This window comes from Macrobrachium rosenbergii, chromosome 42, assembly GCF_040412425.1.
Source record: "Macrobrachium rosenbergii isolate ZJJX-2024 chromosome 42, ASM4041242v1, whole genome shotgun sequence".
NCBI lineage: Eukaryota > Metazoa > Arthropoda > Malacostraca > Decapoda > Palaemonidae > Macrobrachium > Macrobrachium rosenbergii.
Genome location: NC_089782.1, coordinates 19,835,797 through 19,855,254, shown reverse-complemented (window position 1 = coordinate 19,855,254; position 19,458 = coordinate 19,835,797). Strand labels below are relative to the sequence as shown.

The 19,458-nt window shown below is 39.4% G+C and overlaps 1 protein-coding gene across 2 annotated transcripts in view; it reads right to left on the bottom strand.

Annotated features, from left to right (window-relative positions):
* The window catches only part of LOC136828031 (cholesterol transporter ABCA5-like), a 93,101-nt gene that overhangs the window by 32,731 nt on the left and 40,912 nt on the right, over nt 1-19,458 (bottom strand). For both annotated transcript variants that reach the window (XM_067085695.1, XM_067085694.1), the window contains 4 exons: nt 19,304-19,443; nt 18,681-18,912; nt 9,432-9,634; nt 4,016-4,197 (listed from right to left, as the gene is read on the bottom strand). In XM_067085695.1, coding sequence (XP_066941796.1) covers nt 4,016-4,197; nt 9,432-9,634; nt 18,681-18,912; nt 19,304-19,443 — 757 coding nt within the window. The remainder of the gene's footprint in view (nt 1-4,015; nt 4,198-9,431; nt 9,635-18,680; nt 18,913-19,303; nt 19,444-19,458) is intronic.

The following is a 19,458-nucleotide window of genomic DNA, read 5'->3' as shown; positions in this document are numbered from 1 at the left end:
TCTTGGTCTCCTGGCTCTGCAGCTTTTCCAATACCGTCTTCCACCTCTCGTCCATCTGCTTGTTGATCGTATCAAGCAGCATGCTTGCCAATTCTTGGAAATTGGAAGCAGGTTGACGAGGGGGGCTGGCTTTGGCTGCCCTTGCTCTCGACCCCTTTACAGAGGGAGTGTCACTAGCAACGGAAGCCGCTGGGCTAGAAGCCCGTGACTTCCCCGGGGGAAAGGGAGTTGCCTTGCGGGAGGAAGAGGACTTATATCCCTTACCTTTCAGTGACTTTTTTACCTTGGGGATGGTCGATGTCGACCTATCCCCAAGGTAGGAGGACTTCTGGAAACCCTGGAAAGAAGATACAGAGGATGAAGGGGAATTAAAAAGGGAGTCCGCTTCCCCTGCCTCACTTACCTCCCTACCTACCTCCTGGCCCGGTTCCACATTCATGGGCTCCAGGTCCAAGTTAATGGCCGCCACTTCTGCTGACACTTCCGCTGCTATGACATCCTGGGAGGGCTGCGACGCTTCCCGGATATGTTCGATCAAAGGGGCTGCCACTTCTGCTGGGACAGCCGCAGCAAACCGGGCGCCGGGGAAGAGGAGGTTACAGATGGCCTCCGACAGAACATATGGCCTCCCCGACGGGACGTTCCTCCCAAAGCCACTCACCCAACTCCTAAGGGTGGCCAAGGAAGCGTTGCGAGAAGCTTGATTGGCCTGAAAATAACAAGGACTAAGTAACTGCACACCAAGGACTTAAAATATATATAAGGGATATAACAAAAACCTTATAAACTATCAAATAAGTCAAGGAACCAGGTAAACTAAAGGCCGTAACTTTAGGCTTACCGACTCGTCCTGGAACTGCTCAAACAAAGCGTAGCACACTTCACATCCATCCGGGTGCCAAACGATCAAGTCTCCCACCCTGACTGCGCAGCCGGAGTGAGAGCAGCAGACAACATGGCCGCAGGGCTGGTGCAGCACTGCGGTGCACCCGGACTCCTGGCAGCGTACCATCTGTATGGATAAACTGTATATGAGTATGCTTAACTGAAGGCACGCCGGAGTAAATCCAGCGGAGATAGGGGCCTTATGCTCGAGCAGATAACAGGTCATGCAATTAGCAGATTAGTCCTACCGGAGTAGTCCGGTGAAGCAAACAAATATATTATTCATGGCAAATAAGTTAAGGAACGCCGGAGTTAAACCGACGGAAATAATATATACCTTAACCTAAAATCATGCAACATGACAGAGTAAGTTAAGTGACGCCGGATATAATCCGACGTGAATGATATATATATCTTAACCTAAAGTCATGCACACTTAGAATTAAATATAAATTGCCATAGGTGCCGGAGACCGGCAGAAAATTCGCTGGTTAAATACATGGAATAGCAGTTTTTTAAATGCTGGACATGTCATTCCAGTACTGAGACCCCGGAAACCCCGCTACCCCCGCCACTGGTTACTATGTAGGGGCGGAGTGGTTCACTATTAGAGCAGTTCTCGTATGACCATAGGAGAACAAAGTGAGTAAAGCCAACCTACTAAAACCAAAGACCACCGGAGTGGAAAAGGCTAGCGGCAACGGGGCACTGACTAAGTCAGCTAGGCTTGTGTAGGCCTGAAAGTGTCGGAGTTCCGCCGAACCAAAGCGAAGCGAACAAACGAAACACTAGCGGGTGTGACGTTAAAACGGATACCAGAGGTGGACAACCTCCGATTGGAGACCTGTCTAGGTCCCCCCCCAGAGAGTGACGGCCGAGGCACGCGCTCCACACACAGGGAGGGATAACACCTCACCTGCTATACAGGGGAAAAGGTGGGGGAGAATGACATGGCTGTGTCACGATACTAAGGTCGACTGAGTGGGGGAAACCACCAGACACTGACCTCAACCCCTTACTAGGTGCTGAGATGTACGGTGCCTCTCCCCAGGGGAAGAAGACACTAGCCAAAGTTCTGAAAGAGGTTAGGCTACACATTGAATTACTGCAACCCAACCACATCTTTTCCCTGAAGACGAAGCCTAAAGGGAAAAAGAGGGAGAGAGTGGAGGAAGGAAGTGGAACTGTGAAGGGAGAGAATTTTGTTCAGAAGGCCAACCGAAGACCGACATGCAGGGCACAGGGCTATGCATTACTAATCACTCTTCCTTCATTAGAGGGGAGAAGGATTAACAGAGAATCCAAGCATACCCAAACATACTTGAACAACGGATGGAACAACAAACGTGGCGCCCTTCACTGGCCCACACCTCCTTCCACGACTCTCAGCGACAAAGTCGGGAGAGAAGGAGCAGAGTCAATGAGCCAAAGCCAACCTCGTGCTAACCACCCGATTAAGACGAGAGGGTCAGAAGGCTAGTACCACAAAAACACGTAAATATACTAAAATTTAACCAACAACAATACATCAATACATAAATGTTTCAAAATTATAAAATAATAAACGCTTGTGCTAGGGGTATGTTCTACCTGAGCGTTTAACAGGAAGTGGACAACCAAAATGGCCGCTCCTGACGCCAAGCTAAGGTAATATTAATCCATAAATATCCATGTCATCCATTGTATCACAATTCAGAAAAACCGACTGTAAGACAGCACCAGCCTGGGGAACAAAATCTACTCGAAATAAAGCCAAAAATTCTTTATGAAGGAGTTAAAGCATAAAACCGTGGAGGGCGCTCCTAAAGAATTGATACTAACACCAGTATTAATACCAGCACACTGGCCCACTCAATGTAGATAAAATTCCCCAAAATGAACTTCCTGAAGGGGTAACGTCAATTGTAAGACAAAACATTAATGTAAATGACCCAGCGAAACCTCTACTGAACTGGTCTGTAGAGGCGTACCGCTAGGTCATCATGGCGGGGCCGAGCAACGAGAGGAACGCCCGGTATTTGACCCAATAATTATTAAATTAAGGGCCAAATACAGCCTCGATACAACTAGAACCCCACTAGGAGAGGAGTACTTAACTTAGTGGCGGTGATTTCAGTGACAGAAGACATGATATTCCAAATTAACCGAGAAAAACACAGAGCACAAGCAAAAGCGTGTTAACAGAAACGCGTGCTAAAAAGGAATGAGGGTAGGTGGCGCTCAGGTCGTCAGGTACAGGCCGGGTGAGTTGCCGTTGGAACGGCTCTTCTCGTACCGGGGGTTATGACATCGGGACATTCTACAGAGTTAGGTCCTGTGGTAGTGGACAAATTCACTCACCCTACTCTATACCGACACCTGTTACATAATAGGTGATCGCTCTGAGGGTAGTAACCTCAGCATTCCCGTTGGCTTTCTTTCTCTGGTATATTTAGCAATATTTATACCTAGAAATGTGTGCTCAAGGGACATTTCACCGGCTGACACAGGTCCGATGCTCAGAAATGAAAAAGATGGGGATGACTTGAGCATGTCCTTTACACATCCCCTGAGAAAATAGTACATGATAGTATCAGCTGGGCTCCTTTGGGCACCACAGAGTTGGAAGACCCATAATTACCTGAATGAGAACTAAGAAGGAAGGGTGGAGATGAGTAGAAAAATGAGGAAGGCAAAACACAGGAAAGACATGAGTAGATGATGATAATGGTGATGGTTACTAGCCATACTGCAACCCTAGTTGGAAAAGTAGGATGCTACAAGGCCAAGGACTCCAACATGGAAAGCAGCCCGTATGGGAAAATAAATATAGAAGTAAAGAATAAACTATATGAGAGATACCAAAGAAAAAAATGAGATAAAACATTTAAAAATATGATACACGGCTTAAGTGAGCCTGTTCAATAAAAATGTATTTGCAACTAGTAATTACATGACTGGAAGAATAGCTCCTCAGTTAGGTCATTACATATGACCAAATGTATCTACCCAGCAAAGAAATGCTAACAAAAGCAAGCATTGCATGTTAGAAATACTGAGAAATGGTGACAAGAGTGTTGAAAACATTATAACATACACATTTCAAGACCTCTGTATGAAAAACAAAATACTAAAAGAGCACAACACTTACCTGCGGAAAGTGGCAGAATGTCTTGTATTGGTAACACAATCTCTTGCAAACTTGTTATGTAAATTGAAATACAAGTAAAAACCAAGGGCAGAATCACCAAAAAGAACACTGCTGCTGGTTCTCTGATTGTATTCAAAGTTCGAATGAGCAACAGTGCTTTGAAAGTACGCCATTTCTGTGGTCTGCAACAAAAGAGCATTTTCATTTGAAATTTGTCAGGTCATGTAAATGAGATATACAGGCAGTCCTCAATTATTGGTGGTGTTGGTTAATGGTGATCTGGTTTTACAGCACTTGGCTAACGATGTCATTAACCAGATTTTTGGCGGTGGTAGGCAATTTTCAGTGTCATTAAGCAGTTTATCGGCGTCGGTAAGTGGTTTAACGGTGCCGGTAAGTAGTTTGTCAGTGCCAATAAGCGGTTAACAGCGCAGATAAGTGGTTTATTGGCGCTTATGAAGTTGAAAACGCCATTTATTCCCATAATTATCGGTGATTTTCAGTTAGCGGCGCTCGGCCGGGAAAGAAAACCTGCCATTAACCGGGGACTGCCTGTAGATGAAAATAAAAGTGGGGAGACCTAAATTTATATGCTAGAGCTATGTTAAGTTCAACAATGTGATTGAAATGAAAGAATAACTCCACTGAGCATTACTATTCATGGTGTGCATGCAAGTTATGCTGTTTACAATGCCTATCCTTGTACTGCTCCACCTTTTTGCCCTTCTCTGGCCCTCTGTCTCTAGACATCTACCTTGGGCACTCTCTTACTGAGCACTCTCTTACTAATCATTTACTTTGGACTGATACAGATCACACTTGAAAGTACAAACAGATTTTAAAAGAGAAATCATGAGGGAGAGGCCATATTGGAATTCTGTATAGATCAAGAATTAAAGATGGTGAACACTATGCTTAAAAAGGCCTGAGAGGAGCTGATAAAATATGTTTAAGCCCTGAGAGGAGCTGATAAAATATGAGTGGAGAAGCTGAAATATTAATTTTCATTACAATGGTAAATATGGGTAACATAGAAAAGGCTTGCACTGTTACACCTTTTGAGGCATGCATTACATAACACAGACCTGCTATACATTAAGCTAATGGACATAAAAAGAAAACAGATGGGAAAAATATAGACAAGGAAACTTCAAAATAAGTTAATATGGAGCATAAAGAAAAGTGTTGGCAAATACACAAACAAAAAGTGAAGGGTGAGAAATTAAACACAGACATCAAAAAGCAGAATTATGTATTACACTTGGGATGGAACATACATAAGAAATAGAAATATTGTGGTGGAATAAAGTTGTACAAAGGACAACTGAACTGAGGAATAAAACACAGTTAAGTAGGAAATGGGAAAATTATATGAAAAATGAAAAAATAGACTGATGTTGAAAGAAAAGAAACAGGAACAAGAGACACAATACTTTGAAATCTAGTAACAAAGAAAATGAATATGAATTAGAGGATTTTGACATGACAGAGGGACATGAACATTCGCAGATTATGAAATCCAGGACCAACAGGAATAAGCAATGCACTTAAGCAGACTGAGGTGACTTGAAAATATGAAAGTATGATAAGGGAAATATGAAAGCATGATAAAGGAAGAGATGGGATCAGAAGAGTACGAGTTGGAGGATAGTTTGTGGAAAAACTGTAAACACCCACAAATGACAGTATGGCTTCTTACTGAAGATATCACCCACAGAGGAACTACAGGAGAATTACCATGCAAAAGGGAAGAGATGACATCATATTTGTAAGTCTTGTAAAAACATTTGGCAGGGCATCAAGACAAACAATTAGATGAGCATTACAGAAGAAGAGGGGTACCAGAAACACTACAGTACTGTATATGATCGTGATAAGTCTATTAGAAGAATGTGAGAGAAATATCCATAGAGGTTCAGAATTAAGCTATTTACTATTACCTCACAATGAAGAGACTACAAAGAAGTACAACACAGGAGGTTCCTGTGATAAACGCAATGAAAGCAAAACCAAGCTTGTGGTAACCAGAAAGGAAATGGCCTTTCAGATGCTGTGGGATAGGTGTAGGAGTAAATACGACAATATTCAGTATGTCATACATAAGATGGTAGTAAATGAGATGCTCAGGATTGCAAAAGTAAGGGAAGAAAGTCTTTTTCCAAAGCATGAATGATTAAAAGTTAACGGTGACAAGAGGGAGGTAGCAAACCATATTATGGTGGAGTTGTCTGGATTGTAAAGCTGGCATTGAGAGAGCAACAAGAAAATAGTAGCAACTGTCTGGAAAAAGACACAAGAGTGCCACTAGTACAGGAAGCAACATTTTACAGTATTGTGTATATGGCTTATACTTCCCAGTACAATAGGTGTTCACTTACAAAGAAAATGAATGAGATTTTGAAGAGGTTTGCCTGTAAATGTTGAGATTCATGGCTGAAGTACTTTGGGAATATATTACAAATAAGTAAGGCACTGAGAGACATGATGTCTAAAGGCTAAGAAACTGATGAAGAACTCGAAACATATAATAATAATTATTATTATTATTATTATTCTGCTTGTTTGTATGTTCAATCATTACACTAGGTGAAATTGTTATGTCTTATTCCAAAATTTTCATAAATTTCCAACAAAACCCTCTCTTGGAGGAAATTATCATCACTTTTTAACTTGATAAAACCATCAACGACCTAAAAGCGAACATCCTATGTCAGTAATAATTATTATCATTAACAAAAGCATTTTAACCTGACCACAAACAAGCATTTCTTTATTTTCACTGGGCTGGCAAGAGGAATTTGGTAGTGAACAAGAAATGAAACTGGAGCAAGAAATTAAAGAATTTGGGCAACAAGGGAGGAAGAGATCAGTTGAAACCTAAGAGACAATGAAAAGCATCTTAGTACAGTTCAGTGCACCACATGAGGTATTCTATTGATTCTGGATTCTCCCTTTTGTGGCAGAATGAGATGACCTGAGCAGGTAATAGGAAAAGTTAGTAGTGAAAAGTGGCAGACAAGAAAATAGCAAGACCAAGACCAATGGAAAGGTAAAAGAAAAATCACAGACGGCACAGGTGAAGACCTGGACCAAATTGAGCTCAAGCAGAAAATGCACAAGACAGAAGAGGGAGGAGAGAATATACTAAAAATCACACCAGATAAGGAGATAAACTTGAACACAATAACTATGGTGGATAACATGTTTCAAAAGGACCAGGAGTTATACAGTGACAAACTAAATAAGTATTTTTATAGTGGCTTGCAGCAGTCTGCTAATTGAATATGGCATTGTATGATTTTTTTATTTTCAATAAATAAACACCTGTTATTTCCAGCTTGGTCTACTAAAGGTGACAAGAGTAAATTTCTTGATAAACATCTAGTAATAATTCCTTTGCTTTATTCAAAGCCTCCGACATATCAAATATAATTGATAAAATTATTCTTAAACATTAAAATTACAAAATAAATTAAGTGCAACCTTGATGTTGTGGTGTAGAATAGATAGGGAAATTAGATAGAAGAGAGAGAGATAGGAAAAGAGAGTGAAAATGTCAGAGAGAGAAGGAGAGAGAAATAAGAAACAAAGAGAGGCAAAGAACACAGTGATAACAGCCAAATGCTGTTGTGTCATGTTATCAATACGTGATGTTTACATGAACCATTGCAGTATATCGACAGTTTCATAAAAACAGTCAAAAGTGGGAAATAATGACCTCACGATTGAAGCCAACTAAAACATGAGTCTGCAATAGCCCCAAATGCTACAACAGCTGATTCTATAGCCCCGCCTTTCTCAGAAGGTTTTTGTGGTTCCAGAATTTGGGGTTGGCCCAAGTGATGTACTTCTTCAACCTCCAATCAATTATGTGGAGGGGCTTTTTCACACACCCTAAGATCACCTCCTATCAAGTCCTCTAAGGAGAGATTTGAATCACACCTACTACAGTCCTTCCAACTCAGCCACTTGAAGGTGAGGCTGCGATTAATCCTTCCAATAAGGCTAGAAGGAGGTGGAGATTGCAGACAGCAAAGCTTTTTTCTGAGGGTTTGACGAGTTAGAGACATACGAGGAGAGAAGAGTAAGAACTGTGTCCTTCAAGGGAGAGTACATCTCCCTCGCTTCAGTGTTCTGTTATAGACTGATTCAAGAGTGATCTTTTCCATCATTAACTTGTTAATTTTGAAATGATCTTTTACAATACTAAGTACTAATTAAAGTGAAGAAAATTACTTGATCTAGTCTCTATACGCCTTCTGAGAGATATCAATACTTAAAAGGAATAAATATACAAAGATAGCACATCATCCACATGATCTGAAGGACTCTCTCAAAGAAAACTAAGGTGAAGAGAAAGACTAAAATCTAGCAAATATAACAAAGAACATAAAAGTGGAGAAGATAACTCCTAACATTATAAGAATTAAACCATTGCACTGACTAATGAGAAGCTACTCTAACCACCCTGACAGCTGATGTATCACCACTACAAACAGCAGTTATCACAATCATCATCATCATCATTTAATTTTTTACATGTTTCCCTTGTTGGGTTTAACATGAGTTCTTTCCATTCTCTTTATCTTAAGTTCTTTCTACCTGAAATTCCTTTGCTCTAAGTGTTTGCCAATATCTTTCCTCTACAGACCTCTAGTCTTCCTATTGGGTAACACCTTGCCACATCCAGAGTTATCATTTCTCTTTATAACAGCTCCAATTCATTTCCCTTTTGTATGTGCTTTGGAGGCAAGATCAATTTCCTTGAGAGTATTCTCAGCTTCAGTTGCAGTTCTGTTTGATGGGATTCCCTGAAAAAACCATCTCGGTCTATTCTTGAGCCTCTGAACACCTCTCCACTGTTTCATCATGTGGGATATGATTTTCGACGTGCACTCAGCCATGAATCTTGCATTTTTTATCACGTCTGTTTAGAATCTCCATTTTCTTGCAAGAAGGTGAGCCCTAGGTGTGTACAGAGACACAGGCCCTATACATTTTTGCTGTCTAGCAATGATATGCTCAATTTACCACTAGGCCAGCAAACCTTTAACACTTATCCAGACTCCTGCTGCTATTTTTCTTATGTCCCTCTTGACATGGCTCCAAAAATCCAATGTTACATGTGCTACCTCCTTCAAACTGTCCCTCAATCATAACCTAATCCTCCTGCCTCTCCAGTGTTAGCTCTTCTTATAAAACCAGCTTTGACTTTCATATAAAACAGTAGCATGCATTTGCAAAGAAGCAAAAATAATTTGTAAAATTAGAAGAATTTGTAAAGAATGTAAAAGTCTAGAGCAGATTAAATACATCACTTCAAATTACTCTTCTGCACACAATTAAAAAATCCATTTCTTCATTTTTAAGTAATTCTTTTTCTACTCTAAAAGTAAAATTCTGAAATAATTCTTACCTTACTTCTACCGTCTCTATTGCAAATCCCTCAGTTGCATTGTTAGTTGAAGTCCCATTTCTTATAAGTATCTCTGGGGATGAATGGTGAACAGGTGATGAAGACGCAGAAGATTTTTCTTTAATTATTTGTTGACCGATGTTCTCAACTGACTGCAGTTCAGCACCTTCCATCTCATTCTCTCCACTCAAAGTAAGAAACACCTGTAACAATATAAAAATAATTAATCACAGTGAGGATACACTCTTATGACACAACCTTTGGGTCAACAAAGAAGAGGGTAACAGAAATATGTAATCTTTTGAAAACATTTTCCCATACAAGCTCATTATATTTAGTAGTTTCAAATGACACAAATTCATCCAAGATGATTTAGTCCATTTACACAATAGAAAGAAAACTGCAGTTGGCCAACAGTACTACACATACAGTACATGGAAAATTCCAAGGGTCTCAAACAGCTATGTCTATTTGTATCATGTGATCCATAAGCTGTTATAAATTTGTGGGGTTGGGAGGAAAGAACTTGCATTATAAGCTTTGTGGGGTAAAAATTCATTATATTTCTTGAAGTATTTTGTTTCAGCACAAACCCATTATACTTAAAATTAGCCTCATTTTCACATTAGGTGAAAAGGGTCACATCAATAAAAAACCCAGAATTTTCTAAACAGTTTATAGTCTGTTAACTCTGTTCAAGAGGGTTTTTGGAAGAAGATTTAAAGAAAGAAAAAAGAAAGAACTAAGGAACAAAGAAAAAAGAATGAACTGAGGCCTGTAGGATCCATGTGAAAAATCCTTGGGACTGATCTGAAACATCGAAACCAACATCCCTCAAAGAAATAAAAAGAGATTTGTTCAAGAGACAAAAATTGATATGTTAAAATAATTTGGGGATGTTTGTATTTTGTGTATGAAGTTACAGTATCATATCCATCTTCTACTTCAGACAGGTCAGGGAATGCCATAGATTGGGAGCCCCATACTACCATAGCCTACATCTGGGAGCAATTAATGGATATGTGAAAAGATGGGATGCTCTACTAAAATTTTTGTATGAATTTTGCATAAGTTCAAAACATGACAAGATTTTTGTAAAGTGATACTATATGCCTCAAGTATCTTATATGATATTTTTCACATTATTATTAAAAAATGAAGTTTTTATGATAAAATAAAGTTTTATAAACACTTACCATGTAATTACTTTTCTACAGTTTCTATTAACCGGCAGATAAAATTTTTAAATTCGTGGGTCACGCTACTTTGTTTGGCTAGGTGACTAACCCCACCCACTTTTGGGGTAAGAGAGAAACAACTAGTAAAAGTATTCAATTTGTTTGTGCCATAATGTTCACGTGAGGGGAGGAGGGAGGGCTCTAATCATGTAATTACTTAGTAAGTATATATAAAACTTTATTTTATCATACAAATATCATTTTTATATAAGTAACTTAGCAAGGTTGTCCATCACTAATCCGGCAGTTAGTAGTCTGGAACAATCAGTAATCCGGCACAAATTTCGGCTAGAGTAATTTCTAATGTTTCCGCACTAATTTTCAAATTTCCCGGGTCGCTGCGCTAACTCGCTCGCCAGCCGCTTTGATTTGGTGGCACAGTGTGCTGCATTAACAAACTGGTAGCCTAGCCTATATTATACTGAACGCTATTCACATATTAACAGTATTATACAAACAACAACATAACAAATGTGCATCTTTTTCATGGATCTTTTAAAAAGTTATGCTTTACTGTACTATACTGTATCCAATTGCGTATATTCTCATATTGCTTTTGTATTATAAATTGCGATCACGTGATGTTTATTTTCGCTGCATTTAACTCAGTTCAGAGCACTTTTCTTGCTTCTAGTTAGCATAAATGAATATAGATACTTTATTTATTTGGGACAAGGGTATTTTTCGTTATACGAAGTGTTTTTAAGTCGAAATATAACTTAAATACGTCTCGTTGTGAAATTACTTTAGCTATTTTTTTCGTTAATATATGACGTTCGCGGGAATTGCGGCTGGCCATTTTGGGGGCATGTTTGTTTTCTGTACAAAAAATCAAGATTCCATTCACTATTTTCTCTTGATTTCATCATAATACTAGCTTTACGTATTTATCTTTTATCGGTGTGAAAACAGCGGTAATTTCTATTCTTTCATGCTCAGTAGTTTTGATTAAAATACATTCTCTCCAATTTTATTTACGGTCGAGTTTCATCCATGTTGCCAATGCATGATAATTTATAATCATTAGCAGCTTGAACATTGTTTTCTCAGCTTCAGCTGCACCTTGCAGCTTAAAGTTACTGTAGCAGTATATTTCCTTGCCGATCTTTTCTCCAAAGCGAATAAGGGTATAGTGTAAAAAATATATCAGTCCTATTGTACAGTACTTAACGTCATTTGTAACATAATTACAGTAATTGTTTAACCGTATGATGGTTGAAATACGAGCAAAACAGTTGTTATCCGATATGATTATTAGCAAAACAACAGTTTCCCGTTCGGTTGTTTATGGCTGTACGCATTTATGCAAGAGTATAACATTACTAACAATACTTTTATTATTCTCTTTTACTTTTTTAACTAGCAGATGGAATAAACAGATGGAGGAAAAGAAGTTGGTCTATTGTAAGTTGGTCTTTCTTGCTGCCTGATTGTACACTGCTGCCTGTGCCTGCGCGAAATCTAAAAATATTTCCTAAATATTTTCGTACCGGTATTAATTGCTGACCCCATCGTAAACTCGAAATATCGTAAGTTGAATGATCGTAACTCGAGCACTACCTGTACTTGATAATTGTCTTTTCTTTATTAACCAACTTGTACTGATTTATGGGATATTTTAATTCTAAGATGAGGTGCTTAGCTACTGGGTTTCGTGTATTCTAGCCTAATAAATGGCTAATCCATCTCACATTGGCAGGAGGTGGGATGCATGAACAAATCTACCCCAAAACATTAATAATGGTAATGAATTTGAGAATAAAAAGGATTGCTAGCATTAAAAAATGCCTGTTGTTTCCTTACCTGATAAGGAAGCTGCTGCAGGAAGGTACTGCCTCTATTGGCGCTCTCCTTACCGTACAGTGGCGCGGCAGTATAGCCAAGGCTCGCCTACTATATTAGTGGGTACCTTGTGGCAAGGATGATTTCAATTGCTGACAAAGGTGATAATGTTGCCCCTACCTAGGGTGCAGTACAGAAAAAACCACAATGAAATAAGCATCACCTAATACCATAAAAAGTTAAAAACCACTGCCCAACTATGAAGGACTGGAGGGCACTCTGGTACACTGTACCCCCCCACGCTCCCTTAAAAAACTCAACAACCTCAAATCAAGGTGAAGAAAGGAAGAAATGATTGCTTCCTATGCTTCTTCCCCCCACACCACACCAGCCACCGAAAATGGACCCAAAGTACTGCAATTATCGTAAACTGTTTCAACTTCCTGTAAATAATGAGTTGCAAAGACCGACTTACATTTCCAAAAAGTCGCTTGCAATATCGAGAAGAGAGACAAATTATGCTTGAACAAATGCCAATGAAGTGACTACAGCCCTAATTTCATGAGCTCTCACTTTACACAATGGAAAAACCTCACATTCAACAGAAGAATGGGCTTCCGAGATGAGGTCTCTAAGGAAGAAGGCCAGTCCATTTTTTGAAAGTGGCAGAGAAGGATTCTTAACATAACACCATAAGGCAATTGAAGGACCACAAATCTTCTTTGTTCTGTGAAGATAAAACCTTAGAGCTCTCACAGGACACAATACTCTCTCTTCCTCATTTGGGCCTACAATCTCAGACAAGCTTTTAATTGCAAAGGAACAAGGCCATGGATTGGAACTAGACTCGTTCTTGGCTAGAAATCCCAAAGAGAAGGAACAGACAGCATTCTTTTGGGAAAAACCCACACTTTTGTCTATTACATGGACCTCACTAATTCGTTTTCTGGTCACTAAAGTGACCAGAAAGAGGGTCTTTCTAGTTAGATCTCTCAGGGAAATCGAATGCATAGGCTCAAATCGGGGACCAGACAACCATTTAAGGGCCACTTCCAGGTTCCTTGGCACTACTGCTATCTTTTTCTGTCTTGTAGTGTCAAATGATCTAATTAGATCAGATAAATCCTGATTAGAGGAAAGGTCCTCCCCTTAGCCTGATGTACTGTATTAGAGGACTGTCGCCTGCATTCGGCAATAGCTTGCGAAGCCGATCTTCAAAACCCCTTCTTTCTAAGAAGTTTCCTGACAGTCTGCATCCTGTCAGGGCCAGAGTAGACAATCCCTGATGAAAATGCCAGAAGTGGGGTTGTTTTAGCAGATGAGGTTTTTGAGGTAGCAGCCTCGGAAAGTCTATGAGGAGGTTGAGAAGATTCGGGAACCATTCCTTTGTTGGCCAAAAGGGGGCCACTAGGATCATTGACAGATTTTGGTGAGTCTGGAATTTGTTGAGCAACTGTCTTATCATGCTGAAGGGTGGGAAATGCATAAAGGTGACTGTCTGACCAGTCCTGAAGCATAGCATCAGTTGGCCATGCTAAAGGATCCAGAACTGGCAACTTTAGCAAGCAAAACAGAGGGAGATGATGGTTCCTGGAAGTTGCGAACAGGTCTATGACTGGAGTCTCCCACAACTTCCACAGATCCGAGCAAACATGAGGATCCAGAGTCCACTCCATGGGTAACACCTGTCTTTGGCGACTTAGTTCATCTGCCAGATCGTTGAGCTTCCCCTGAATGAAGCAAGTATGAAGCTTGACTTGAAATTGTTCTACCCAAAGCAGAACATCCCTTGCCATCTTGTAAAGGGAGAAAGAGTGTCCCCCCTTGGTTTTTGATATATGCCAGGGCAGTCGTACTGTCGGGGTGTACTGTCATGTTGTACACTTCTTTAAAAAATTGTAACCCCAGATAAACTGCCTTCAACTCCTTGACATTTATGTGCCAATTTCTTTGTTCCGGGGACCAGGTCCCTGAAATTTCCTTGTCTCCCAACAGAGTCCCCCAACCTAGGTTCGACACATCTGAGAAGGAGTCTAGGTTGGGGTTCAACTGAAGGAGAGATTTCCCTTGCAACAACCTTCCTTCTAAGCTCCACCAACGCAGATCCTCTTTTATATCTGTAGTTACTAGGAACACGAAAGAGTCTGGGTATTTTTTCCCCGTTCCAAGTGATTCTTAAGAAGAACTGGAGCAGTCTCATATGAAGTCTGCCCAGGAGTACGAATTGTTCTATGGATGATAACGTCGCAAGCACTCATCCATTCGTTGGTGAAGCATTGGTCCAGAAGAAGAATTCTGTGCAATATATTGAGGCAAGACTGTATGTTCTTCAGTGAGGGGAAAAAAACTAAAAACTCTGAAAGTCTATTATCATCCCAAAATAAAGAATCTGTTGTGATGGAATCAACTGAGACTTCCGAAAGTTGATCATCAATCCCAGCTCCTGGGCAAGGAGAAGAGTCTTTTGAAGGTCCTCTGAACATTTCTCTTTCAATTGGGCCTGAAGTGGCCAATCGTCCAAATAAAGGGAGATCTTGATTCCCATCAGATGGAGCCATTTTGCTAAGGGAGCAAGCACTCTGGTAAACACTTGAGGCACCGTTGATAACCCAAAACACAGAATGTGGAACTGGAACACTTTGTTCCCAAACACGAACCTCAGAAACTGCCTTGATTCCCAATGTATTGGGACTTGGAAGTATGCATCCTTCATGTCTATAGATGTCATCCAGTCTCCCTGGAGAATGGATGACATGACAGTTCGATTTGTCTCCATCTTGAATTTTGTCTTCTGAACGAAGACATTCAATGCGCTGACGTCCAGGACAGGCCTCCAGGCCCCTGAAGCTTTGGGCACTGCAAAAAGATGATTGTAGAACCCCAGGGAGTCCACATTCTCTACTAATTCTATCGCCCTATTCTTGAGATGGGACGACACTTCTTCTGAGAAGGCCAAAGACTTCTTCGAGCCTTTGAAGTAAGCTGACAATGTTATTGGAGAGCTGCTTAAAGGTGGCTTTTCTTTGAAGGGGATAGAATAGCCTTCCCTCAGAACATTGACAATCCAGGGCTCTGCTCCCTCTCTCTCCACTTCTCCCAGAAGAGAAGGAGCCTGGCTCCTACAAAAGTCAGAGGATGAAATTCTCACTTGTGAGAGGCAGAACGAGATGAGGATCTCTTAATGGCTCTAGAGACGAATCTGCTGGATGAACGGGATCTAGAAAGGGATCTTTGTCTGCTGCTATGAAAGGGCCGAGTCTGCAGCGGGGAGACTGTCCTGAAGGTGTGAGTGGGCACCTCCTACGTCACCTAGAGGATTGGGCAAGAAGGTCTTGCATATTCTTCTTCTGAAGATCCAAAGAAATCTCCAGAACTGTAGCCTGCGGGAACAGGTGATGATCATTCAGCATGGAAAACAGAAGGGCTGACCTCTGGGAGGAAGTCACTTCCCTAGAGGTGTAGGAACACCACAGTTCTTTCTTCTTTAAAAACTCCCATTATGTAAAGGGAAGCTAATTCCTGGGAACCATCCCTCTGAATCCCTCTTACTGTCCATAAGGACCTTAACCGGAGAAGCTAACTGCGCAGTAGATTCAATAATCAATTCAAACTGTTTATCAGTTTTACATTAAAGGCTGGCAATGGTTCGGAAGCGAGAGAGCCAGGTAAAGGAGTGGGTTGCATAGCAGGAGAACTGTGTACGGGATCAACAAAAATAACAGGAACGTCAATCTCGACGTTAGCATTATCAATATCATGATCAACAGATCCCTGGCTAGCTAAAGACTTACTAATTCATATGGCTGTTGCTTATCTCTTTTTATCTCTACCATAGCCAGTTTATTTAAATGAGATCTTAAAGTCCTCCACTTCTTACTGTCCCAGTCTACACATTCATTACATCATAAGTCTTCTGAACAAATTTGTCCTCTACAATATGTGCAGATAGAATGTGAATGGCACAATTCCTTAGTCAAATGTGTATTGCAGCCTTTGCTGCAATACCTAAAGCTAGTCGAACTTGAGTCTGACATTTGGAAAAAACAAGTAAACTACAGTCACAATCGGTAAATAAGGAAAGTCGTTATAATGAGAATCACAATACAGGTCAAAAAAACAGAATCTAACTCTTATCCCATAATGCCGAAAGGCTATCAAAGCAAGAGTACTTCACCAAATGCGATGAGAAATCAATAGGAAAGACGAATTTCAAAATCAGAGCTGCTGCTAAAAGTTGGTGTACAGTCATTAGCTGGCAGAAACAAATTGAATACTTTTGCTAGTTATTCTTCTCTTACCCGGAAAGTGGGAGGGGTTAGTCACCTAGCCAAACAAAATAGCGCGACCTGCGAATTTCAAAATTTTTAGCTGCCGGTTAATAGAAACTATAACAATTTACTTGGTAAGTTACTTATATAAAAATGAAAGCTATCTCTGTTTCCTAACCCCCTCCCCATTGCAGAATCATATTAGGAAAAAATATAAGCAACAAAAAACAACCTCAAACCTTTACATATGAATAATCTAATCCATATACAGTGTACCTTCCTCTTCATCTTCATCACAATCGACAGCATGTAGCTCAAAAGTAAGCTAATTTTTCTGCCCTTCTCTTTTGCAAACTTTTTTCCTTCATTTAGTGAGTATTCTTATTACTGCATCAAACTTTTTTATAAAAATTTTTAGATTCTAGAATTCTAGACAAGTTCTGTTATTTCAAAGGCATTCTAAAAACTAGTTTTTCAGATTCTGGGTTTTTTAAGTTACCTTGAAAACTATAAATGTTAAACAATTCAAATTCTAGTATGTCAGTGAGAGAGTATACCTTTACAATACATTTAAAAAGTAAATGAATCCATATTTTTACAAACATACTGATGCCTCGTTTCAAGGTGATGAAGATGAAGAATTTTTAGATTATGGAACTAAACTGTCAGTCCTGCTATTTCTACAGGACCAAATGAGTATGTTTTAATTATCTGTGTGTTGCATCCAATATATAAAAGCTTGCAAACACTGTACAGCACTTCCACTGAAGGCGCTCAGTGTTAGCTGTCAAATTCACACTTAAAACACTCAGTGAATAAGAAAGCTTTCAATTTTTCTTGAAATACTTGATATTTTCAGTCCTCCAGCTATCAAGTGCAAGTTTACTGTAAAGTTGTGTGGTTGCAAATTTAAATTCTCTAAAATCAAACATTCAAAGTGCATCAAATAACTAATCTTGTGTTTGACTCCATTCTTCGGCTATATTTTCAGCACATCTTTCAGGTATTTTAGACATCCAGTCTTGATAGCTTGATAAGTCATTACACACATTTTAAGCATTATTCTAGCTTTGATAAAGAAAGTGCGACTCATAGCAATGCAAGGGTAATCCTGTCCCCAGGTGCCATACCCTTTTATTAATCTTGCCACTATCTATTTGTAGCTTCCTAAGATGTATCTTGAGTAGATTATGGAAGATAAGAGTTGCAATAGTCCACTATTTATGACAACTAATCACAATTCTTTTTTTTAGAACACTCACCAGCATATTTTTTTAACAAAGGCAATACTTTCTTAGATGAAGATCAATAACTTTACTGATTTGAGTAATGAGAGACAATGAATAGTCCACATACAAAAATTTCTTAAACTACCATCCAGAAAAAAGGGAAGACCATCCAATTAGGCTGCCCTCCAGAATACAAAGAAAATGAAAAAAATAGGTGAGATAAATAAAGACAACCCTAAAAAATTACAATTACTTTATGTGTCCATGGATTTCAGGAGTAGTTATCACTCTCACAGCTATAGGAATAACAAAACATTTAGCTGCTTGAGAGCTGGGATGCAACTATGTGTGCTTACTGTCATTTTCTATGTTTTTTTTTTTTTATGTGGGACTGAAGTCTCGGGCTAGTTCATGGAACACAAAAGGACAAATTATGAGTGATGGGTTTCCAATTAAACAAATAAATACTTGTATATTGCAAACAGCAAATATTAAATAAGATTTCAAAATATATACAGTATACTGATAAATAAAATTGAATATGTTTAATCAATGTCAAGTAATAAATAAATAAATACGGAAAGGAAAGTGCATTTGAGTTTACCATCAAGAAAGGGAAGTCAAACCAAAGACTGAAAGGCTTTGTTCTCGGGTTCTAAAATGAATTTCATGTATGAAAAATCAAGATTCATCCATAGACTAAAGACAGAGATAACGTTAAATAATTCTTACCTCCTCAAGGGTAGTCATTGATATGCCGTAGCCCTCAATACCAACAGTCTCCACTTCTTTCTTGATGTGTTGGTCAAGAAGAGAAAATAAATCGGGAAAGGCACTTACAGAATCAGAGGGTAATATAAATGACATCTCTTTACCATAATGTCGAGCCAGTTGAGCTTCCTTTATGATATCCTGCAGTACTCTGGTGACTGAACTGGCTTCAATTTCATCATCAACTACTAGACTGTGAAGACAGCATGAAATGAAGTGTTACTTCTTATTACAAAATACTCCAACTTTCCTAAGCACTTTTTCATTTCTATCTTATAAACAAAATATTCAAGAGGAAGCATTTCTTGCATTTTCTTGATCCAAATTCATCCCCATGCTCACTAATTAAGTCTTTTTACATACAAATATTGAGACATAAGCTTTAATTCCTGATATGCTTTTATAAGAGATCAAAATATTGCATTTAATAGACCTTGCCATTTATAATGTTTACACTTTTTTATTATAATGCCTACTCCATATGCAATACATACACAATGTTTATCTCAGTTAAATTTACTAATGCTATGACTAATTTCCAATGAAGGAAGAACAGTCCAAATGAAGTGTGGGATTTATCTTACGTCAGGTGGTATCCAAGCCCAAATTTATTTTTGAGAAAGAGGGATGAGCCACAACAGCGAAGTCTGCCTTTAGAGATTATAGCCTTTCGGTCAGCAAGAATGTCTGCCTCATCCATGAAGTGGGTTGTCAGCAAGATTACCTGTGATCACATGAA